Here is a 24353-nt window from a genome sequence, read left to right on the forward strand (position 1 = left end):
GGTTCTTCAGTTGGGACACTGCAGGCCAAGAAAGGTGAAGCCCTGATACCTACATAGTACAAACAGGATTGAGTTTTGCATTAATACAATATTATCGACTTGTTTAGAACATTTACATTTAGCTTGAGTCTGATTTCTTTATTTTTGTTCCACAGTCTGTACTCTTATCCTTTTAAGCATCTCTGAAAAGCTTGTTATCTAGAGTAATCTATGGCATAACCAAAACATAATCTCACTTGTCACTGATGATAAACATCCAGCATTAATAAAAAGCAATGTCACTGTGCCCTGCAGGTATCGCAGCATTATCAAGCAGTTTTTCCCTAAGGCCGATGGTGTGGTGGTCATCTATGACATCACAATGGAGGACAGTTTCAGATCAGTCCGCCCCTGGCTGACCAGCATACAGGAGGCTGTAGGTGACCCTATACCTGTTTTGATCCTTGGCAACAAATTGGACAAGGAGAATGAGAGAGAAGTGTAGACAAAGGAGGCTGATATGCTAGCAGAGGTGTGGACGTCTCTTATGATGTCAATCACACAGTATATCATAGTAAAATATTAATAATACCTAATATGCTCTGTCTTTATCTAACATCACCTTGTTCAACACAGTAAGCACAGATTAATAGTATTTGCTATATTTGACAGGAAGCAAACTTGAATTTTCTATGAGTGCAGTGCTTATATTGAAGCTAATGTGATACATCTGTCCAGGTAAGAACTCAAAAACACACAACTGGAACATGTTGTTAAAGATTGACATATTTTGTCAAGCTGTGATGTTTGTAAGAGCCACGGTTGCAACCCACAAAAAAATTATATAACTGAGACAGCTACAGTAACCGACATAATCTTCAAAGTGCAATCAAAAATGTTACTTTGCCGATTGTGTGAACCTTATGTAGTTTATTTACTTTGAAAGGCCCAGTAAATGTGCCTGCTTGGCAGCTATGTTGAGATCACATGATCAGCCCAATGCTACTAAGTTTATGCAACCCGTTCTCATCAGTCTGCGTATAAATAACACGACTTTACACTTTCAAATTGCGTGCAATGCATACGCCAAAATCCAATTTTGCGTGCATATGATACGCCAGTCCTTCCCATTAACTTCGGTGGAGAGCAGATGCGTCTAAATAACACGCATCACCTTCAACTGCAATGACGTCACCAGCGAGGCTCAGTTCGCCTGCACTTGATGCGCGTACCGTAACCGCACACCTTCAAACAGGTAAGTAAGCAGCAATCCTTTTTTTGTAATGAGATCACGGTGTTAACTGTATTATTTTTAATTATTTCAGGTTTTCTGTTACATGGGGTCATGATTGTGTCAAAATGGCAGCGTAATGCGTTAAAATGAGTTGTTAGTGGGACCGTGGGCTGCTCCGTTAGCACAGCTGGTATCCTACCATTGACATTAGCCTAAGCTAACTTCTGCTGTATGCATGTTGCAGTTTGAAATAAATAAAAATACAGTTTTAATCATGTTTTGACATGGCTTATGACCGTACTACAAATCAACAGACTGAATTAGTGTTTGCTAACGTTTTTAGCTAAAGTGGCATGGTTAGCCTAAGCCTACGGGACCCCCTAGGGGTCATAATGTGGACTAATTAGTGCGCATGGAATAATTCAGGCACACGCAGACATTACTAGTTGCTTGCAGATGCATGATACTGTAGGGTTGGATCAGACTCCTATCCCCAAGATATTTGATTTCTAATGTCATCATATATAGTGCATTTTTACCTAAATTGCACATTGTTGGTTTGGTTGCTTCTATTGCTCTCTTCATTTGTAAGTGGCATTAGATAAAAGCATCAAATTATTAAATGTAAAGGAACATTCATTATAGTTACAACCAAAGGTTTTTAATGAAATTCTGCATTCTCCTGCAAATAGTCAGACACCACTTGTATCCTCTACCGGAAAATGTAAAAATTTGACCTTTACCCTCATATCACTGATGTGGTCCAAACTTTCCATTCAATTATAATAGTCAGCAAGTTATCTCAGATCTAACTGACACCTTTATTTTCTGTTTAAGTACAATGTCAAGAGGAAATAAAAACAAACTAGAAGCTGTTCTTCAGCTCGGGGATGCATTTGTTGAAGAGATACAGGCAAGTTTCATTTGTATTTTACACAAATGTGTAATTAATTAACTCCAGTTAGTTAATGCCTATGTTTCACCCATCTACTTTTCATTACATGCGCATAAAGAAACGTAACACAGAGTTACAAACTCAGAAGGCTGAAGTCACAGGACAATCTAAAGTGACCTGGTGGAAGAGGGACAGTGATGGGCAGCGTGTGACCACCAGCAAGCGGAGGAAAACAGTTTCATCTGCTGGTTAGTGTACATCTTATCAAATTTATGTCAAATACTTTAAATGGAGAGTGATGATGTGTGATTTAGAGTAGGTGCTGGTTTGATAATGCTGTTGTTACTCAATATTCTGTATACTTGCACATTCATAATGTAAATGACATTATAATGCCAAATACATAGGTTTGATAGTTTCCATGTTGCAAATTTGCCAAAGGTTTTAGCTTTTATTTTTGTACATCTGGCAAAGAGTTTGAAAGAATTGTACTCTAATAAGAATTCTAATGTGGTTTATGTTATTTTTACTTCCAAACAGTTGGTACCGGTACATCTTCATGTGCTAGTTCCACCATCACAACTTCATGTACTAGCTACCAAGATCCTGGTAAGTAGAAAAACTACTTTAAAAAACCCTTTTCATAATATGGTATGCTTCAAATGAAAACAAGGAATTACATAAAAAGGAAACCTCATTATACCTGCACTTTTGCTATGTTTAGTAACTAGTCATCTAACGATGTTCCTTTTCTAAATGCTTTTTCCACAGTCCCCTAACATGCCTCAAATATTAAAGTTACCACAATTTAGTGCATCAAGCCCTGTCAACATGACAGAAATAGGAACACTTTAGACAATAGCATCACTGTTTCTCAGCAAAATCACATGGTTGTTGTTTAGTTTCACAATTAAGTGGGAAACACTACTGACAGCCAGCACCTACACAGAATCTTAAGGGTCATGGATTTGATTGCCCATTTCCCACTATCCTTTCACCCTCTGCCTTCTGTGCTATCACTGGACTGTCCCTGTATTAAAAGCAATGGAAATGCCTCTAAAGAAGTCAGTGGTAGTGGAATTGCAATGTTGGATTTCTAGTATGTTTTTATTTTTCTCTTTCTCTCTCTGAAGATTTTAATATGCAGAGGCTTGAGGACCTTCTACGGGATTCAGAGAGCATTGATGGGCAAGATTTTTCTCAGCAGCCATCTTTGTCCAGTTGGTGTCAAAGACCGAAAGGGGCCCAACAATGTTGGCAACAGGCGAGGCCACAAAACATTCACAACTTGTTGTCAGCTGAGAACATTGTCCAGATGAAGTGCAACCACTGTCACGTGACAGAAGCCATCATCCATTGCAGGGAATGTTTGCCCTCAGAGTGGTTTTGTGCAGAGTGTGATCAATTGGTACATAAACGCCACACTCTGCACAGTAGGCAGACCACCATGTATGGCTTTTATAAATACATTCCCCCAACTGAGTTTGTGAAACTCCATGACGATAAGTACATCATCTGTGAACAAGGTTGGTGTCTCTTTTTCAGTTGATTTGCATTTTTTCATCAACACACAGCATTATTAAACTATTCATTATGTTTTCCAAGTACTTGCTAACAATCCAAACATTCTTTAATGTCATCCTGATTGTCCTTTGCTCTTGCAGATTGTGTGCTGCCAACAGCCTTTCCTCAAAATATATGTTCCTGTGACGCTGGTGATGTTGCAATCTCTGTTGGTAGATCCATCATACTGGTTTGCATAAATGGTAGGATTGGGTAAAAAAATATTGTTTATCGAACATAACTTTACTTCCTTGTTAGTTATTTGTCTTTCATGTGCTCTCAGGCCGTTATAATCTTCACGTTCCGGTGCTAACATGCAAACATTGCAATAAGCAATGGGCTCCAGAAGTCAGTGACTTTGTAAGGAGTGGTTACTGGCCCGGTACCATGCAAGCACAGACACTTTTCCACCAAGATCTGTTCCATTCCTTTGAAGCTATGAAGACAACAGCTCCAGGAATGTCAGTGAAAGCCTTCACAGCAATGTTGGACCAGAGAACAAAACGGTTTGGAAGAGTGAGTGGAAATTTGAAGCTGAAAGACAAATGCATTCGTTATTATTATAAGTAGCTTTAAGGCTGGACATTATGGCAAAAGGGGTGTTCAAGTCCAAACAGGGCGCAAATTTAAATATACGCACATATGAAGTCAAGGTCCACAAGTGGCTGTAATATTTCAGGTTACTGAAATTAACTGAACTGAAAACCATATTAGACCGCATTGCCAATTGCTTCCTTTCTTGGGTTTGAAAAGGTACATTGACAAAACATAAATGGGGTGACCTTGTATTTCATTGTCATTTAAAGCTGTTCTATAAATTGTTTTTCAGACTGGCAAAGTGAATGCAGATGCTTTTCAGAGGAGCTTTCTGCAATTTGTGTACTGCAACCCTGAAGAGGACCAAATTCTGGAAAAGGAGCCATTTGTCTGTCCGGCCTGTAGTCCTGAAATGGTGGCTGTTTCAGTGGAAAGCAACAGAAAACTCTACAGGTTCCAGAAAGCAAACCAGTGAGTTTTGTGTACACATTAAAAACAGCCAATGTAGTTAATTATAATAACATTATCATAATAATATAGTTCTCATTTTATTTAAAATTAAGCTGTTGATACTGTAGCTGTTGAATATAATATCCATGTTAGACTTTGTAACCTTGTTTTTTTTTAAGTGTCATATAAATACAATTATTATAATTTATTATTATGTAAAACATCTTACTACGGTGGTTATCCAGAATATATTTTGTTGTAGGAGTGAAGAGCCAGGGTTCTTTGATGGAGTGTTTTTATCCCAAGACTCTGAGGTGTCCAGTTTTGTTGAGGAAGTCCGGGGGGCTGTCAAGAGTGTAAGTTTTCAATCAGGCTGAGCAGCGGGTATCTCTGGCTTATTTTATAACTAATTGGAAGTAAAGTTGGAAACACTGTAGCCTTATTAGGTGTTCGGATGAGGAAATCTTTGATCAGGTGTTGAGATTGCAATGGCAGGTTGCTGACGTTAGCAATGCAATCCGACTTTCACAAAGAGTGAAGTTGCAGAGCTGGATGAAAAAAATACAACTATTCTAATCCAGAGGGTACAGTGTATCTATAGTATTGGTTGCCGCACATACAGTATATCTGACACAATTTCTGACAAAGTTAGACTATTGCAATTATCTTCCTGCATGCTAAATGGCAAATAATTTCAATTGGTTTGTTATACTCCAGGGAGTTGCAGATGGAAGATGGGTCAGGTAATCAAAGACAAAATCATCTTACATCATGAGAAGAATGGCATCTACGCTAATTTTAGTGTCTGTGTTTATCCCGAGGTTTTCCCGCAGCCTGCCGGATCCAGGCCGTATCCAGATCTGACGAAGGACCTTCGCCTGGACCGATGACAACGCAGTGCTGAAGTGCCAACTAGTCTCTCCCTATGGAGGATCCCTTTACCATTCTACAGATAAGGCATTGTCGGGAAAATTCGTTTTGCGTTCCTACCCCAAAGCAATAAAATAAAATAAAATTCTTTATCAAAATTTATAAGGAAAGACAAGTACTTAGTTTAGTACTTTGTTTTAATACCAAACCTGCGTATATTCAAACGCACATAACTATAGAACCCATTCTAAATGCGCATGTGAACGCCATCAGCGTTTCTCACAGGTTCGCGTTTAAAGTCTGTGTAGAGAGAATGATGTCGTCTTAGCGGCCCCTAATTTAATAACAAATGATCGTTGCGACGGAAACAAATCAATCAAAACTAACTTTAGATGGAAAAAACTTAACTCTGCTATAAAGCCAAAACAATCTCTGTAACCTTAAATTATACGCTTATCTCTGTAAAGCTGCTTTGAAACAATCTACATTGTTAAAAGCGCTATATAAATGAAGATGACTTGACTTGACTTGACAAAATCTATTCAGACTGTAATTGTTTGTGTGTGTGAGTGTGCAGCCCTGCTATTTAACTTTTTACTTTGGTAGATGGCAGGAAGAGCGATGTGTGGGGACTCCCACTGGACAGCAGCAAGAGAGACATCAAAGCAGGCCAACAAGTTGGATAAAGAAGGTGTGGAAATTGCTGTGTGCAGGCATGGATTCCTCCTCAAAGGTTGGTATTGGTCTTGATAAATTGCAATGAAAAATATTTGTAGATGAAACATCTGAAGCCTATTCTTCAGTGTGCAATGTGCTCTCTACTTATTTCTTTTTTTCCAAAAGGTCTTAATATGTATAGAGGGGAAATCTTTGCATATCCAATGTTTCTCCAAAAAGAGTTCCAGGGTGCTGCATTTTTGGCCATGGATGTGACCTGCCGTTATGTGCCATACCTTGAGAAGGTGTCAGAGGCCCTGACTCATCTGCAGCCTCTTAAGAAAATGAAACATTGCTTGTCCGTGATGCATGCCAAAGCCCACAATACAAAATGCGAGGTGATGCTTTTAACTACTTTTACATTTCAGAGTGATGTAGCCAACAATTAACGTAAAGTACCACAATGAATGATGTTGTGACCCAAACAACAACCCAGGAGTGTTTTGAGTTGTACATGAGCCCCTATGTGCTGTCCTCTTCAGCTGGTGACCTTGGGATATGTATCAATATTGATCACCCTGTTGTCCACCCTGTGAACCTAAGGATTTCACTTTTTTTCTTAATCCGCAAGAGCACAACGTGTCACTTCTGTCAATTCAGAGGATATCAGGGTTTTTTTTTTCATCTTTGAAAGTTTGGCCTATTGGTGGAGCTACAATAAAGGTCATGGGGTCACCAAATTCGATGTGTGGAATGGATAGGGGACATAATCCCCCATCAATGACTTTCATAAAGAAAGACGGTGGACTATGAAGAATCTCATAAACACAGACTCTTGAAAAGTGATAATAAAGATATCACGCAGATTAGATGCCTATGCCTCTTGGCCTATGTTGCTTGGTCCCTTATTGTTGCTGTAACATGCAGTCAGTGTCCAGTACGGTATGAGAAAAACATACGAGATAGATATTTCTGTCCAAATTAAACATTGTCCTAAAGTGTGTCTGTTGCTGCTATACTATGTGCAATTAAGAAAACTTTAATGTGTTTGAAACATTTCTCTTTCTTCTTAACTTAAATTTAGGAAATGCAGCAGCCAGTTCTGTTGATGCTCGTGGTTTGCAGATCTCCATCGACGCACTCTTTGTGAGCATTTGTCAGAAGAAGCACTACCTTTATAGACAGAATGGTATGTATTAGTAAATGTAAGTGATGTAGATGGAAGTTATTGTTTCTGTTCATTAAATGCCATGGCAGCTCTTTTGTAATACCATTGTTTTTTGCTCTTATTACAGATCGCAACAAAAGGCGTCAGAAGATTGCCCAAGAAAAGAAGCGCTTGCTAGATGAGATCCAGAGATACAACCAACAACCTGATGGTGATCCTGTGGACACACACTCAGTTGTGCAGAAACTCTCCAACAAAGCTGCAGATAGCATGATCTGGCCTTGGCAGGAACAGAACACAGGTGTTGTATTCATATTTAACTTTGTGTTTATTTAAAATGTATCATCATCAAATTAGTTTATTAATGTATGATGTTTTCATTCCTTCAGACGGTATAGACATTCTCACTAAGAAGAAGCTTTTTGACCAACTAATGCTGGTCTCACAACTGATAGAAGAAAAGCAGATCCTTGTGAAGGAGATGATGCAGCACTGCCAGTACCTTAAGGACTCTGTTGCAAAGGTCCAGACACTGATAGCCACCATTTCAGATTGCATAAAAACAGGAAGTAAGTGTAAATCAAACTATATGGCTTTATGCACTTTAAATTTCATAGGTCAAACAATTTTCAAGTGAAAAGCAATCATGCTAGTATTGGCTCAAGAAATAAGGATACATGGCCTTCAAAGGTTATTTTATCCAATTATTATTTTCCAATTTGACTTTGTATTTAACATTTGTTCTAACATAAATAAGCTCTCTCTGATAAAATGTTTAGTGTGATGGTAATTCCATTACTCTTCATGTGTGGACTTATAGGCTATCCCAATGGATTCACAGAGGAGGCGTCCAAGGGCCTCATCAGTCTACTTAAGAGAAGACTGCATAACCTTAGACTCAAGCAGCGGACTGTAGCATGCACATACAGAGGCATTCTCGAACCAACTCCTAGGCTGGTGGAAGAAGATGAAGGGGAAATGGAGGAAATGGACTGGCAACGTGACCTCAGCTCTGATGATGATGATGATGATGAGGAAGATAATGATGCTGAGCTGGGGACTCAAGTCACTTGACTTAGGGCTCAAGTCACAGTTGTAATCCCTTTAGCTTTGACTTGTACTTTGATGACTTGAAAAGGTTTCTAAAGTCTTGACAAAAGATCCTATTTTTGTAAGCGAGTTAGATTGAAAGTGACAGTGACTCATCGGTTGTTTGTTCATGCAGTTATCCGTATTTTGCTACATATGCTCTCAGATTTTATATATATATATATATATATATATATATATATATTTTTTTTTTTTTTTTTTTTTTATGTTACTGGAATTGTAATAATTAGGGTTATGTTTGCAACTGATAATGTCTGTAAATATTTGCTGATACCTGTATATATGTGTATGGAAACAGAAATACAAATTTGATTTGTCATCAGACTATTGAGTTGACTTTGGCTCATCACACATCACCCCTTACAAAAAGAGAGAGCTAGGAGCTTTCAGATAAAACCATTTGTAAATCCATTGTAGTTATTGTCTAAATATATATATCAACCATATAATTAACCACATGTTATAAATATGATTGGTTAGCAGGGTTGGGTCAGATTGCTTTGAATACAAACAACATGGCAATATAATCAGTTATGCAATTTACCTTTTCGCAACAGCCCAACTTGGAATATAATTTTAAGAAACTCGGTGATCTGAGGCCATGCAAAGTAAATGTTATGACCATATCCATCTGATTATCAACTCATCCCATGGTAAGGAACAAGCAACATACAACCCCTGGCAAAAAGTATGGAATCACCCCTCTCAGAAGATGTTCATTCAAATGTTTAATTGTGTGGAGCAAAAACCAAGCACATATATGCCACAAAACAATTTTCACTCAACAAAACAATATTCTGGCTGTATAAAACACTTAAAAAAACAACAAAGAAAGATAACTATAGTCAATTACAAATGTTTTTACAGATCAAACAGGAAAAAAATAATAGAATCACGCAAATCTGAGGAAAATTATATGGAATTACCAAATAAAAACACTACTACTACTTTGTTGCACTACCTCTGGCTTTTATAACAGCTTGAATTCTCTGAGGCATGGATTTAACTAATGACAAACAGTATACTTCATCAATCTGTCTCCAGCTTTGTCTTATTGCAGTTGCCAGATCAGCTTTGCAGGTTGGAGCCTTGTCGTGGACCATTTTCTTTAATTTCCACCAGAGATTTTCAATTGGATTGAGGTCCGGACTATTTGCAGGCCATGCCATTGACATTATGTCTTTCTTGTAGAAATGTTTTCACAGATTTTGCCCTATGGCACGATGCATTATCATCCTGAAAAATGATGCTACCATCACCAAACATCCTTTCAATTGATGGAATAAGAAAAGTGTCCAAAATCTCAACATAAACTTGTGCATTTATAGAAGATGTAATGACTGTCATCTCTCCCATACCTTTACCTGACATACAACCCCATATCATTAATGATTGTGGAAATTTGCATGTTTTCTTCAGGCAGTTGTCTTCATAAATTTAATTGGAACGGCACCAAACAAAAGTTCCAGCATCATCACCCTGCCCAATGCAGATTTGTGATTCATCACTGAATAGAACTCTCATCCAGTCATCCACAGTCCAAGATTGTCTTTCTTTAGCCCACTGAAACCTTGTTTTTTTCTGTTTAGATGTTAATGATGGTTTTCGTTTGGCTTTTCTGTATGTAAATCCCATTTCTTTTAGGCGATTTCTTACAGTCCGGTCACAGACATGAACTCCACTTTCTGCCCATTTGTTCCTCATTTGTTTTGTTGTGCATTTTCTGTTTTCAATGCATATTGCTTTAAGTTTTCTGTCTTGGCGCTTTGATGTCTTTCTTGGTCTACCAGTACGCTTCCCTTTTACAACCTTTCCATTTGATTTGTACTTGGTCCAGATTTTGGACACAGCTGACTGGGAACAACCAACATCTTTTGCAACATTCCGTGAAGATTTACCTTCTTTGATTAGTTTGATAATCCTCTCCTTTGTTTCAACTGACATCTCTCGTGTTGGAGCCATGAGTTATGTCAATCATCTTGGTTCAACACATCACTAATGTGTGCAAGCACCAGTGTTGGGGAGTAACTAGTTACATGTAACGGCGTTACGTAATTTAATTACAAAATTATAGTAACTGTAATTAGTTACAGTTACTAAGAAAAAATGAGTAATTAAATTACAGTTACTTATGAATTTTTTTACGATTACAAAGGGGATTACATTTGAATATTTACACACATCCACATACAGATTTAACTGATTTCTTTCCCAAATTGCACTGACTATTCTGAGACATACCGCCCTGATAATTTCCGGGATGCGGAAATACAGTCTGGTTCGTAGAATCCAGTCATAAAAACGGAATGCCTAACGCGGACGGAATATGCCACATTTTGGATGACTAAATCAAAAGTAGGTCAGTACACTTGAATCAAAACATGACATGGACTAGTGTCTGTGAATATAAAGCCCCAAAAATGCAATATATGACTTGCACATTCCGCGTGTCTGTGGAAATCAGGCTCGGACTGGACACCGGGAGAAACGGGACAATTCCCGGTGGCCTGGCAGCCGATTTTGCCCCACTATTTAATATCATTATTGTATAATTGCCTGCCGAATGTACTAAAGCGATCATTTGCGAATCCGCCATTTGATAATTAAATCTCTAAAAAGTCATGAAGTGTTAGTCATGACTCGCGCGCTCTCCGCGCCTCCGGCAAACGGTTTGGATCAGACTCCGAGTAATCAATGCGAGAGAGGGTGGACTGTGGAAGCGCACAGCTGGAGCAGAGAAGCAGAACTACTGTTCAGGGTTTCAGGTCAGTTTCATCTGTAAAGATGCTTTTTTGTCTTTGTTTTTTTTTTATTTATTTAATCAAGCAGCAGCACGTTGCTCATCAGTCATCACTCAAAATACTATATAAAGGACATCATTATTATCAGTTGTAATGTTACAGTAGGAATTTATCTGAAAAAAAAAATCCGATTTTTTTTATAGGTTTAGGGGGAGCTACGACAGACAACACCACAACCCTTACGAAAATTTACATTTTAATATTTAACTATAAATCCAGAGAAAATGGTTACTATTGTTTAACTGTGATCACCAAAAATTTAAAATTATTTTACAAATGTATTTATTTAAAAATAAATACAAATCCATTTGCAAAAAAAAAACAAAAAAACAAAAAAAAAAACAAGGTTATTTAAATTTTATATAGGCTAATAAAAGCATGGTAATTTTTTGTAAGGGAAAAAACATGACCCGTGTACAGTATTATGATTTTTCTATAAAGATATTGTAGTATTGTATTGTAAAGTATAGTTTTGTTCAATCTTGAGTATTAAAGTCATGAGAGAGATGGATAACAGGGCAAAATAAAGAGACTGAAGAGAAAAATGGAAGTGAAGGTGCAGTTCAGGAGAGAACTTTTAATTATTTTGCATGTCCCCAAATTAAAGATTTAAACCTTTTTTATGTCAGGTCCATACAAAAAATAGTTTTGTCCATGAATTTGTTTGTATGAGTTTGAATTTTCCAGTCTGATTTTTTTTCCCAGTCCGCCCCTCCTGTAAATTAATGCCAAAGACATGGTTTCATTTACTACATATATATAGGCCTACTGAAGCTCGCAGTGTTTTCAACCTCTGCTGCCTCAATATAGGAGTACACGAGCACATAAACATAATTTCTAAAACTGCTCTGTCACTTCATGTGCATTTTACTTATTTTGAGAAAACTATCATCATATACAAAGACAGCAGTTTCAAAAAACACCAATGTTTCAGGAGTTTATTACACAGAATACGTCACATGCTTATTAGATAACTGTATTTAAGCTGATGTATATGCTTTTATTTATTATTCTTTAATTTTCACAAATTTAGAAAAGTAATCAAAAAGTACTCAAAAGTAATTAGTTACATTACTTTAATAAAGTAATTGAAAAAGTTACACTACTATTACATTTTAAACAGGGTAACTTGTAATCTGTAACCTATTACATTTCCAAAGTAACCTTCCCAACACTGGCAAGCACTCGTTTTTAACTGCAGACTAATTAGCAGTTGTAATCAGATACAGGTGTTTGTTTTAGAAATGCAAAGTGCATGGTGATTCCATATAATTTTCCTCAGATTTGTGTGATTCCATATTTTTTTCCTCTGTTTGATCTGTAAAAACAGTTGTAATTGACTATAGTTATCTTTCTTTGTTGTTTTTTTAAGTGTTTTTTACAGCCAGAATATTGTTTTGTTGAGTGAAAATTGTTTTGTGGCATATATGTGCTTGGTTTTTGCTCTACACAATTAAACATTTGAATGAACATCTTCTGAGAGAGGTGATTCCATACTTTTTGCCAGGGGTTGTATAAGATGTGGCTGTGAATGTGCAGATGTATGCGGATGACGCTGTGATCTTTATATCAAATAAATCAAATTTGTCTCACTCTTAATACTGAAAAGACCGTTGTGATGATGTTTACAAAAAAAAAAACCTGTGAAGCCAAATATTTTAAAAACTGACTGTAATACACTCATTGAACAACTACCAACAAGAAGTAGATCTTCTGTGTTTTTGGGAGGGGAGGAATTGGAGTTGGTAGCCCAGTTCAAGTACCTTGGGGTTATACTAGATACAAACCTCACTTTCAAAAAACACATACAAAAGGTATCCAATACTATAAAATTTCATCTACAAACAAATCAGATCCTACATTACAACCGAAGCTGCTAAATTATATCTCCATTGTATGATTTTTTACCCTTTTGAATACTGCTTCACAGTTTGGTCTTTTGCTGGAGTTATTGCATTAAAACCCATTGTTCAACTATATAAAAAAGCAATCAAGGTATTTGACAGGAAACCACAGTCTTTTCATCTTAGTCCAATTCTTGAGAAGTATCAACTACTAAATTTTGAAAATCTTAAAATTTTTTAAAAATAGCTGTCTTATTTATAAATCTATGAATGGAATCGCCCCACCACCCCTGGGCGATTTTATCAAAAAGAGAAATAGCGAGATGAGGACTAGATCATTTACCCGGGGGGATTGTGAAGTTCTATTTAGAAAATCTTCGTTTGCACAAAATGTCCTCTCTATTAAAGGCTGCACAAATTGGAATAGTATACCAACGGTAATTAGAGACAGCCCCACTTTTGTTTCATTTGTTTTTGAAACATCTTAAAAGATGGCTGAATAATAATCAAAAATGTAATCATTAAATATGCAGGTAAAATTTGATAGGTAGTTTTATTTATATATTTATAATAAGCACTTTGGGATGTCTATGTACAGGCATTAATGCACTTTAAATTAATATTACAATAAGTACAATAATGTATAGGAACTTTTAATATTTTTTTAGCTATATATGTATATTTGTTGATATGTATATTGTCTGTTTGTTTTTTGGTTTGTATTTGTTTATGTTTGGGACTATGGATGGAAATTAGCACTGTGCTAAATCCGGCGTATTTACGTTCAACTTTGATTGTACGTTCATGAATATGCACTGTATCTAAAAGTTTTTGGGGTTACTATTGTACATGCAGTTGTGCTTGTGCTTTATTAACTAGCTTGAATATGCGGCCAGAATGAGGTGAAAATTAAACTTTGTCATAGGACAAAATTAAAGATATTTATACACCCTCAAGTACTCCAGTAACAATGTAAATTCCATGTTTTCAGAAAGGGACAAACAACAACAAAACCCGCAACAGAACTTTTATTGTAAAATGTTCATAGGAAGTGCCAGACAATGCAAACTAGTTTTTCTGGGTGGAAGGTTGTGAAAAGGCTAACTGCACAATACAACGATTGGCCTTTTGGAGGATGAAAATATTGGATGCAATGAGGTCCTTCCCAACACCCAGCCCTAATGAACAAATAATGAAACAGATTTATAAACAAATACTATTTAATTTACAACAAATATGTAATCAATTCTGTGCAATACAACTTTATTGTTGACCACATGGCCCAGTTTAATGGACACAACATTTGTTTCAGAACATTTGTTTCTTTTCACCATCAATGTGACAACAGTATTTTTAGCAGAACTTCCCTTATGACACAGTCATTTTGATGTTCTCCTGTGGTTCCCAGGATGGGGGCCAGGCCTTTTGGCTGAAAAAACAAATGGCAAAATAAAACGTACATAAATTATGTATTTAATTTCTGAAATAGGTTAAATATAAGGAAGTTTATAAACCCTGTTAGGCTTTACATATTTCCCTGACAGAATGGGGAGGAGAAAGCAGAAGAGAATGTATATTTATATCCAAATTATATTATTGTCACTTTGTAATGACATTTTAAACTGTACATGTATGTTGTAGTTGTGTAGCTTTATCTCTCTGTAGGCAAAAACAGATGCCACATGTGGAGAGGTCTTAGTTCATCCAAATTAAGCAGCCCATCTGACTTTCCAAAAAGAAATGTAACAATGATCCAGGCTCTTATTACATAAACTTAAATAATGTAATGTTAAATCATGGTAAATCAGACAGGCTTCTTAATTTGGTAAATTGTCCCTTTAAGGACAATTCATAAGTCAGTTAAACAAGAAAGCTGATGTTACCATGATGGACACGGGAGCCAATGGACCAAGACTTCTTTACAGCCCTTGGGAAGAGAGTAAAAGACAAACCTAAGCCATACTTTTATTTCATAATTAAATATTTCATTTATTTTTTCCTCCTAGCCTCTAAAAATCAATTTCCATATAATTACCAAAAAAATAAAAGTTTTGGTTTAATATTTAGAATGCTCTAACAGCAAATGATTTAACATGTTAACTACTTTTTATTTAGACTTTTCTGGCAAAAGGCAACAATTTCCTCACTATTCTCCTGGTGTAGTATAGTATCAATTTATGCACCCACAGGCGTACGGAATGTTCTCCGTATAGCTGCTCACCTTTTTTTCACGTGTCTTGGACACATATTGCACTGGGAAAATGTCCAATGTGCTGTGATACTGGCAAGCTATAAAGAAAAATGAACAAATTAAGTAAGTACAAACCATTGCAATGTAACCGTATAAACCCACAGAAAGGGTATTGTATGCATTTCTCTTTTAAATATAAGACCATAAGTAAATGCACATCATAATTTCCCTGGATTATTCCGAAGCCCCAAAAACTCCAATGTAAAATGAGTCAATTAAGCAAGTAAAAGTCATTTTCAACTAATATTACGTTAATAGTTTTTTTTTATTTTATTATTAATTTGTTATCAGGCCTGTAATGTACTAAACTAGCAATAAGAAATATTATATTGTGGGCCAAAAATCGATTAGATTAGGATTAGTTAAGAGTTTAGGACTTATTATTTAATTATTTTTTAATTAAAAATACTTCATAGCATTTTCCTACCATCATTATTGTTTTGGCTTCTTTTACTTTTCCTTTTAGCTGAAATTTTGACAGCTGACTTCCTGTATAGAGAAACAAAAAACGTGTTAATTGCAATAGAGGTGTGTGGTGTCTGCCTGGCAAACCATGTGAATACTTGAGAGTACACTGCAATGCAGGACAATCTGTTGACACTTTCTCTGATGACTTCATCATTGGGCATTGCCACATTGCATTATGGCACACCGGATGCCAAACTGCTGCCATACAAATATCTGACTTCTGAGTCTAGTGTGGTGTGCTTCTTTTTTGTACATGGACACATTCCTTACCATTCTGTATCTCATATTCTACATAGTCAAGATTGCTCTTAATGCTCTGCCTCTTCTATTCTGTATTGACACTTACCTGTTTGCTGCTACTACTTTCTTCTTTGCCTCAATCCCTTTTTTCCCCATTTCCTCTGCCTGTTCTCTCTGCTTGTCTGTCTCCATCAGTCCCAGCTCTTCGAAGTCTTCCTGTCCCTCCATCTCTCGTCTCTCCAGTTGGTCTTCCTGTACCTCTATCTCTCCTCTCTCACTCTCTACTCTTTCTTGCTGTACCTCTATCTCTCCTCTCTCACTCTCTACTCTTTCTTGCTGTACCTCTATCTCTCCTCTCTCACTCTCTACTCTCTCTTCCTGTACCTCTATCTCTCCTCTCTTCACTCTGTCACTCTCTACTCTGTCTTCCTGTGCCTCTATCTCCATCTCCTGCATGTCCCTCCTCTCAGTCTCTCCTATTTCACGTTGCCCCCCATGTCCTCTCTGGTCTTCATCATCTATTTCTCTTTCTGACTCATCTTCTCCTGTCCTCTCTTGCTGCCCCACCTCCTCTCTTTCAAGATCACATGCTGTGATAAAAAAAATAAAACAAAACAAGACATTTAAGATGCAGTATGTGGTTCAAAATGTGAGTAACCAAATAAATATAAAAAGTTAAAGACAAAAGATAAGTAGAACAAAATTACAGCAATTCTGATTGTGTGAAAAATTCTCTGTACTGACATTTAAAACTGATCCAACTGGATAGGTACACAATACAGGATCAATCTTAATAGAGAGTCATGAATGTACTGATGTTGTGATGTGACCTACCTTCTAACAAACCTTCAAATAGGCACAATATCTTCTCCAGGACTGCATGCGCTACCACTGGCACCTCAAAGGGGAACTGGAGCTGGGCTATCCACTTTTTGTTTTGTGGTCTGTACTTTCCCCACAGCAGGAGGGGAAAGTACCCAAGGGCCTTCAGTTTCTCCACCTTAACAGAAAAATAATAAGCAAACACACAGATTTCTAAGACAGGGTTACAAAGGCAAGAAAGACGTTATTATTATTATACACATACAAGCTGTCTTTAAAAAAGTTAGTATGGGTTTTTATTAGGGGTGTAACGATACCCTCATACATATCACAATACTGAACTCACGATACGATACTATTGTGATACTTCAAGACATGTACAAGGTTAACAAAAAATGTGCTGTTGATTAAAATGCTAAATTTAATGTTACATTGTGGGTGTAAATTAATAGGCTTGGTGCTGATGCACGGTACAAAAAATATTCATGATTCTGAAGCTGAAAACAGAATCATTTTAGACGAATATGCTTGCACTCTGTTACTGACTAGATATAAAATGTTGGCCACTTTTTACTGGTAACATCAGACATTTGGCATTATCAGGACCCACACATATTCCCCCATTGCATCACTATACATTATATTCAACATTATATAGTAGTTTCATGACGTTCTGACTAACACTAACTATACACAATACATATTGTCACTATCCATCCACGATACATATTGTTGCATTTTTGTATTGCAATATATTGTGACATGATATATATTGTTACACCCCTAGTTTTTAAAAGGGTGAATGTCCTTTCTGGAGTAACTGAGGCATATGCAAATGTATCTTTTCCTGTAAGAAATCAAACTTTCGCTCTAAAAGATTATGTACTGCCCCTGCATCAGCAAGTGACTTAACCTACTCTACTGCATGACCACACTGTAAAAAAAATCCAAATTTTACAGGAAATAACTGATTTGTCCTGTAGTTGCTGATGGAATGATAGTTATATCCGCTCATTCATGTGTGCTGTTGCTAGCTAATTGTTAACTGCAAGAGATTTACATTTTATAGAGAATGTTTCACAATAATCATCTTGAAACTACCTGTAAAATAACTGTTTTTTGTAAAACACTTATGAATTAAGATATTTGACCTTAATTTTACAGTTTTTGTTTGGCAAACGCATCTGCCAGTCATTGACCATTTCTTTTTTAACGATCTTTAACCAATATTTTCATTTTACTGTGCAGTGAACCAAAAGAAAAACCTCTTAGTGTAAAGTGGCCTTGGATACTGGGGCTGAATGAATACAAGTTGTAGGCAGGGCTAAATTATGTGTATTGTTTTAATATTTATATATGGACTAGCTCATTATTATCTGAAATATTGAAAATGCAGTTGGGTTGATGACATCATGACAATATAACTGCATGAAATTACCATAGTTGCTGCTTCCTTGCACAATGTAAATACAATTCTATATTTCTGTAATGTTGACAGGAACCTGAAATGCCTGACCAAAGAGAAAGACAAAATTTTAATTACCAGCAGGGCACTGTTGTCAAAAATCTTTGCCTGATTGCGGGACTTTTTGAGCCCAATCATTTGCTCTGGTCCGGAACCCTTTCATACGGGCCGTCTGCCTGGACTTCATGTCCATCAGCTTCCCACACTGAGTAAGGGAGAGAGACAAGAAAGATCGGTATGACTCACAGGAATTAAAAAAAAAAACTGGGGTCAAGTTGATCAAGCAATACTGATTTTCTAGCCCTCTATTTACAAGGGCCTAAATAATAACTTGGATACCAAGTTTACACAATTCATTGAACAGACAGACTAAATATGCAGCCGAGTCAACGCACCGGCACATTTTAATAATATTAAAAGGCATAATGCTTAAACCTAGTTAGATATGTATCCATATTTTAATGGAAAATACGAATGTCCATTTTTTGGCCACAGACATTATAACTTAAAGGGATAGTTCACCCAAAAATGACAATTTTGTCATTGTTAACTCACTTTCAAGTTGTTCCAAACCTGGATGAGTTTCTTTCTTCTGCTGAACACAAAAGAAGATATTTTAAAGAATGCAGGTAATCAAACAGTTGAAGCACCCATTGACTTCCATTGTATTTTTTTTCTATAATGGTAGTCAATGGGTGCTTCAACCACTGGATACCAACGTTCTTTAAAATATCTTCTTTTGTGTTCAACAGAAGAAAGAAACTCATCCAGGTTTGGAACAACTTGAGGGGGGAGTAAACAATGACAAATTTTTGGTGAACTATCCCTTTAAGTTGTCATTGTGGTATGCGCTAGTGGAGATGTTGCCATTTTCTTAAAATATGGATAATCTAAAAGAACTGAGTGACCACAGTGGAGATTCACCGCAATACAAAGTACTGTCTGTAATAGACAGATTCAATGTCAAATATGTTGCCTTGTAAGAGGATGTCATTTAAAGGAACCAATAGTCAAAAGTTCAATAACAGCAGGTACCTTTCCATCAGGTGGGAAATGTAACATTTTGAAAAATACCTACTGTGATGCAAATTTGTAGTGTACCAAAACAAAACTCTTTCTGTCTTTTGTATGATGAACTTAATGTCTCCTCTGCAAACTCCTGTTTTATTGTCACTTTATTGCATGGGCAACAAATACTGAAATATTTATTGCCAATAAAGTTCATTTTAATTTGGACTTGGATTTTTTACCTTCAAATAATGTTTCCAAAATCATTTCAGTGGTTCATCAAGTCGTGACAGGGTGAAAGAAACTTATGCCACCGCTTTGCGGTCCTTTATCTGGTATATCCATGCTATGTAAGATTGCCAGATCGGGTCACGTTTCTGTAGTTCTAATGAGACATAAGAAAACTACTACTTGCTTTACGGCAAATGTTACAATTGCCGATAGGTGGAGCGTACTCGACAGCGAGCGTGCGCGTGCGACACTAGGATGCAGTAGGCTAAATTATTTACAACAGCGGAAATGGACAATTCTGCTTCCAACCTGTAGGGCAACTGCAGAGAAAAAGTTCCTTGGTGTTGCTTTAATGCATGAAAATGGGGGTTAGCAGTTAGACAGTTCAATAGCCTATTGCACATTATTTACCTTGGTGCATCTTCTATTGGCACAATTTATCTTTTCCAGGCAATGGGTGCACTGTCAAAGAGTTGATCCACCTGGCATTTTCACTATAAACAAAACAGAAATAAATTATAATTATCGACATGCAACGTAAAATATTTAATTTTGTGGAAGGGGCTTGATGTGAGCATATCCTCCTATGCCTTTCCAATGTCCCTATAAAGATAAACAACAACATAAATGTGTCTTTATTGTCCACCATGGATAAATTGTTTTGGACCTAGGGATGGGTGACAGAACACATCAGACAAACTGCATATTAACTTAAGTAATCCAATTGATGTTAATGATATTGAACTGCAAGGTAAAGTAAGTGTGTGATATCAAAGTTAATATGGGGAGCATTTTAGACAACACACATTAGGCCTATAGGGTAATATCACAAAGTAACTTATTTTATGGTAAGGACAAGTAACTTTTGTAATATTAATGTGTACATTTTTTGCAAAAATGTGTAATTATTAGCATTACAACAGTACTACAATGTAGAAATTGATGCAATGCACTATATAATACTTTGGAAGCATTGGCTTACTACTACCTTCTCTAATTAATGGAACTTCCATATTCTTGAGGACAGATGAGGTTGTGTGACAGTACTGTTAACCAATAACTATTGTGAAATAGTGGGAATGACACAATGGCAGACATCCCAAGTCTCCCGGAAGTTCCGGTGTAGCAGTCGATTCTGTTCCCTACCGGAATTCCTGTTCCCCCTCAACAGCGCATGCGTAGCAGATGGATGAAAGCACAGCTGGATGTACGGAAAGCGAAAAAGGCCAAAAGCATTGGCGCAACATTTAATTGTCTTGCTACACTGCAGCATAATAAATGGTTTGCTCACAGTAATATTTCTGTGAATTGAATTAATTTTGCACTTGTTCATAGTTATAGTTAAATTATGTTGAATGTTGCCCATACAAATTGGCTTATTTGACCGTTATTATGTCCAAACTCAATGCCTCATTTTATGGTCTTATTGTTATTTAGGCTATAAAGATTGCAAAACGTCAGAGATGACAGGTTTATGATATACAACTTTGTAAACAGTATACAAAATGTATTAACAATATGTTAAATGTCACCAAAATACACATGAGAAAAAGAATTCCTCATATTATTGTCACAAGGGAAACATTTTCAGGTGACACCTTTTATGTTACATGTATTAAAAATAAATAAATATGAATAAAACCATATATTGCCATTATTACCTTCTTTAATATTTTTCACATGCAAGATACATGGTTGTAAAATAACATTCTTATATTAATTAATTACCAATTTCAGAGGGCAATAATTAGATTAAGACTTGATACAAAACAAAAAGCCCATACTTGTCCATGGACTAGCTAGCCATCTTATAATTGACTTGCTTGCAACTAAAACATAAACAATTACCTATCCTGCAGTTTCAGTTTAAATAAGCCTATTTCTTTCATTAGGCCTTAAGAATGTCCTTGCAGGTTACTGTTTAGATTTTACTAACAATACAGCTATTTCAATAGATGGCCAGCAACTTTACTACATCTCCTCAAAAATTGGTATGGGTTTGAGTATTTATTTATTTATTTTTTACAGATTGCCTGTGATGTCTGTGGACAATCCATCCACAGAGGATGAATACAAATGTGCTTCTTGCAATAAATAACTAAAATATGATGCCATTGTTTTTGGAGTTTGCTTATTTATCCCTTCATTTTCACGTTGGTTAAACCTACTCGAAAATCAGTCTCTCAAAATAAGCATTATTTTTTATATAATTAAAACATTCTACATTAAAAGCACCTGTGACGTGATAGTGATTTAAATAGTCTTCTGCTAGAGGCTTGTCTGTGCTAATCAAAGCCTTAAACATTACATTGAAATCGGTAATAACGTTTTAAATTTGAAAATAAATAATCTGGATTGAAATGAAAGACGGCAAAAAAAACTCGCTTCTAAAAAAAAAACGCTTACATTTCGGGTAAAAAAAAATACAATCCTTTTTTAACCTTTTGGCTTCCCGTAAATCCAGTTGCGCTTCTTGCTCGTATTCAGTTCTGATTGTACGTATGGTAACTCGGCAACTACGTACGATTTGTAGAATGATTGCGTAAAGGGAACAGAAATTCCGATAGGGAACAGAAACGACTGCTACTACACCGGCAGTCTACCGCATATTTTCTCCCTGATGCCCGCAAATTAGTTAAAATCTCCCGATTAAAAAATATCCCGAAACTCTTAGTTTATCTCTACTCCCGAACCGAATTAATCGGAACAACGATATGCAATGCAAAAAGCATATCTCCCCTCCCCTCCATGCGCACTAATTAGTCCACATTATGACCCCTAGGGGGTCCCGTAGGCTTAGGCTAACCATGCATGACCATTAGCTAAAAACGTTAGCAAAAACTTATTCAGTCTGTTGATTTGTAGTACGGTCATAAGCCATGTCAAAACATGATTAAAACTGTTTTTTTTATTTATTTCAAACTGCAACATGCATACAGCAGAAGTTAGCTTAGGCTAATGTCAATGGTAGGATACCAGCTGTGCTAACGGAGCAGCCCACGGTCCCACTAACAACTCATTTTAACGCATTACGCTGCCATTTTGACACATGACCCCATGTAACAGAAAACCTGAAATAATTAAAAATAATACAGTTAACACCGTGATCTCATTACAAAAAAGGATTGCTGCTTACTTACCTGTTTGAAGGTGTGCGGTTACGGTACGCGCATCAAGTGCAGGCGAACTGAGCCTCGCTGGTGACGTCATTGCAGTTGAAGGTGATGCGTGTTATTTAGACGCATCTGCTCTCCACCGAAGATAATGGGAAGGACTGGCGTATCATATGCACGCAAAATTGGATTTTGGCGTATGCATTGCACGCAATTTGAAAGTGTAAAGTCGTGTTATTTATACGCAGACTGATTAGAACGGGTTGCACGCATTTACGCGTTTTGAGTCATTTTCTCCTACCGACAATTACTTAAATTACACCTTCAGTTTTATCCGTACAGATAAGAGCAATACATCAATCAAATCTGTAAAGGCTCTACTTTTTTTTGGATACAAACATAATAACAACAAAACTTATAAAATAAAGATAACAAACAAGGTGTGCTGTCTGCGCTGATCTTCATTTACAAACACGTCATTAAAATGAACTGTAACTCCATGAATACTCAACGAAGAGACATGAGAGATATATCTATAGAAAGCTTGACATGTCTACTTTTAAACTAAACAAGTGCTGCCGAACAAATATTCTGTGATAAAGTAATCCATATCAAAACAACGCGATGTCCTTTTTTCACGTCTCCCTTCATTATATCTAATGTGTATGGAAGGCCAAGAGGGTCAAATACACGTGAATTTTAACGCGTCAACAACACGTTAAATACGTGTATTTCACGTGTAGACAACACGTACATGTTGTTTACACGTGAAAAATCAGCGCGTATTTAACGTGTATTTCACATGTTAAATACACGTTAAATACACGTGAAGTACGCATTAAAAATCAGTTTGAATGGGTCAATGTCATTGGCTGCTGAGGACTTGGGTCAAACCACTTCTGTGAGCTTAGAGGGGTGTACCATTCATAGACAGGCAACCACCATTTAACATGCTATAGATCAGCTTATTCAGCCTTATTATTTAGTCTTTTTTCTTTTCTTTTTTGTATAGCCTATAGAAATAATATATTTAAGTTTCAGTTTTATGAAATATTTATTTTTTAATAAATATAAATTAAAATTTTGTGGTGATAGTATAAAGTTTATGAAAGGTACAGTATTTTCTAATGAAACAGGACTTTTTGTTTAGCTCTTGACTCGCCGAAGTATACTATATATAGTGTCTCTTCTTTAATTTTTCAGTACTGTGTGATAACTTAAATATGTTGTCAGTACTATCAAATCGAATGGTATTTAGGAGATTATAGTTTTTGCATGACTTATTTCGCATTCAGCTAGACAACCCTGTCCTAGCTGTTATCATAGCCTAGGCTTTTTATTAAAAAAGGAAAACAGCAAGGGACCATGGAAAACGACTGTTGCAGGTGTATTTTTTTATGGTATTTTTTTTTTTTTTTTGGCAGCGGGGCAACTCAAGAATGTTGGGCACACAAGTACTGTGGCTCTTTTGCCCCATGGCCAAGATGGCCAAGCCAACATCAAAGTTAGTTCACTAACTTTTAATTCTAGTTGCATATTGTGTAGGCTCGATAACGCCTCACTGAAGCCATATCATAGGCCTAATGTAACCCATATTGACTTGAGAGAAATTTTAAACACAAGACGTATTTTACGGCTGTTTGGAAA

At 36.5% G+C, this 24353-nt stretch overlaps 2 protein-coding genes across 2 annotated transcripts in view; one reads left to right on the plus strand and one right to left on the minus strand.

Moving 5' to 3' along the window:
• The window catches only part of LOC132098560 (antigen WC1.1-like), a 285661-nt gene that overhangs the window by 110992 nt on the left and 150316 nt on the right, over positions 1-24353 (minus strand). The window lies entirely within an intron of this gene.
• LOC132098820 (uncharacterized) lies at positions 3247-5057 on the plus strand. The gene is made up of 5 exons (XM_059505042.1): positions 3247-3634; positions 3773-3874; positions 3955-4187; positions 4501-4679; positions 4921-5057. The coding sequence occupies exons 1-5, from the start codon at positions 3250-3252 to the stop codon at positions 5033-5035; spliced, it is 1014 nt and encodes a 337-aa protein (XP_059361025.1). The 5' UTR covers positions 3247-3249; the 3' UTR covers positions 5036-5057.

The sequence above is a fragment of the Carassius carassius genome, chromosome 22, assembly GCF_963082965.1.
Source record: "Carassius carassius chromosome 22, fCarCar2.1, whole genome shotgun sequence".
NCBI lineage: Eukaryota > Metazoa > Chordata > Actinopteri > Cypriniformes > Cyprinidae > Carassius > Carassius carassius.

Bases quoted from the DNA above. Each gene is read 5' to 3' on its own strand.
- LOC132098820 (XM_059505042.1), top strand. From the start codon at position 3,250: ATGCAGAGGCTTGAGGACCTTCTACGGGATTCAGAGAGCATTGATGGG. The intron at 3,875-3,954 runs GTAGGATTGGGT...ATGTGCTCTCAG, and splicing joins CATACTGGTTTGCATAAATG to GCCGTTATAATCTTCACGTT. The intron at 4,188-4,500 runs GTGAGTGGAAAT...ATTGTTTTTCAG, and splicing joins GAACAAAACGGTTTGGAAGA to ACTGGCAAAGTGAATGCAGA.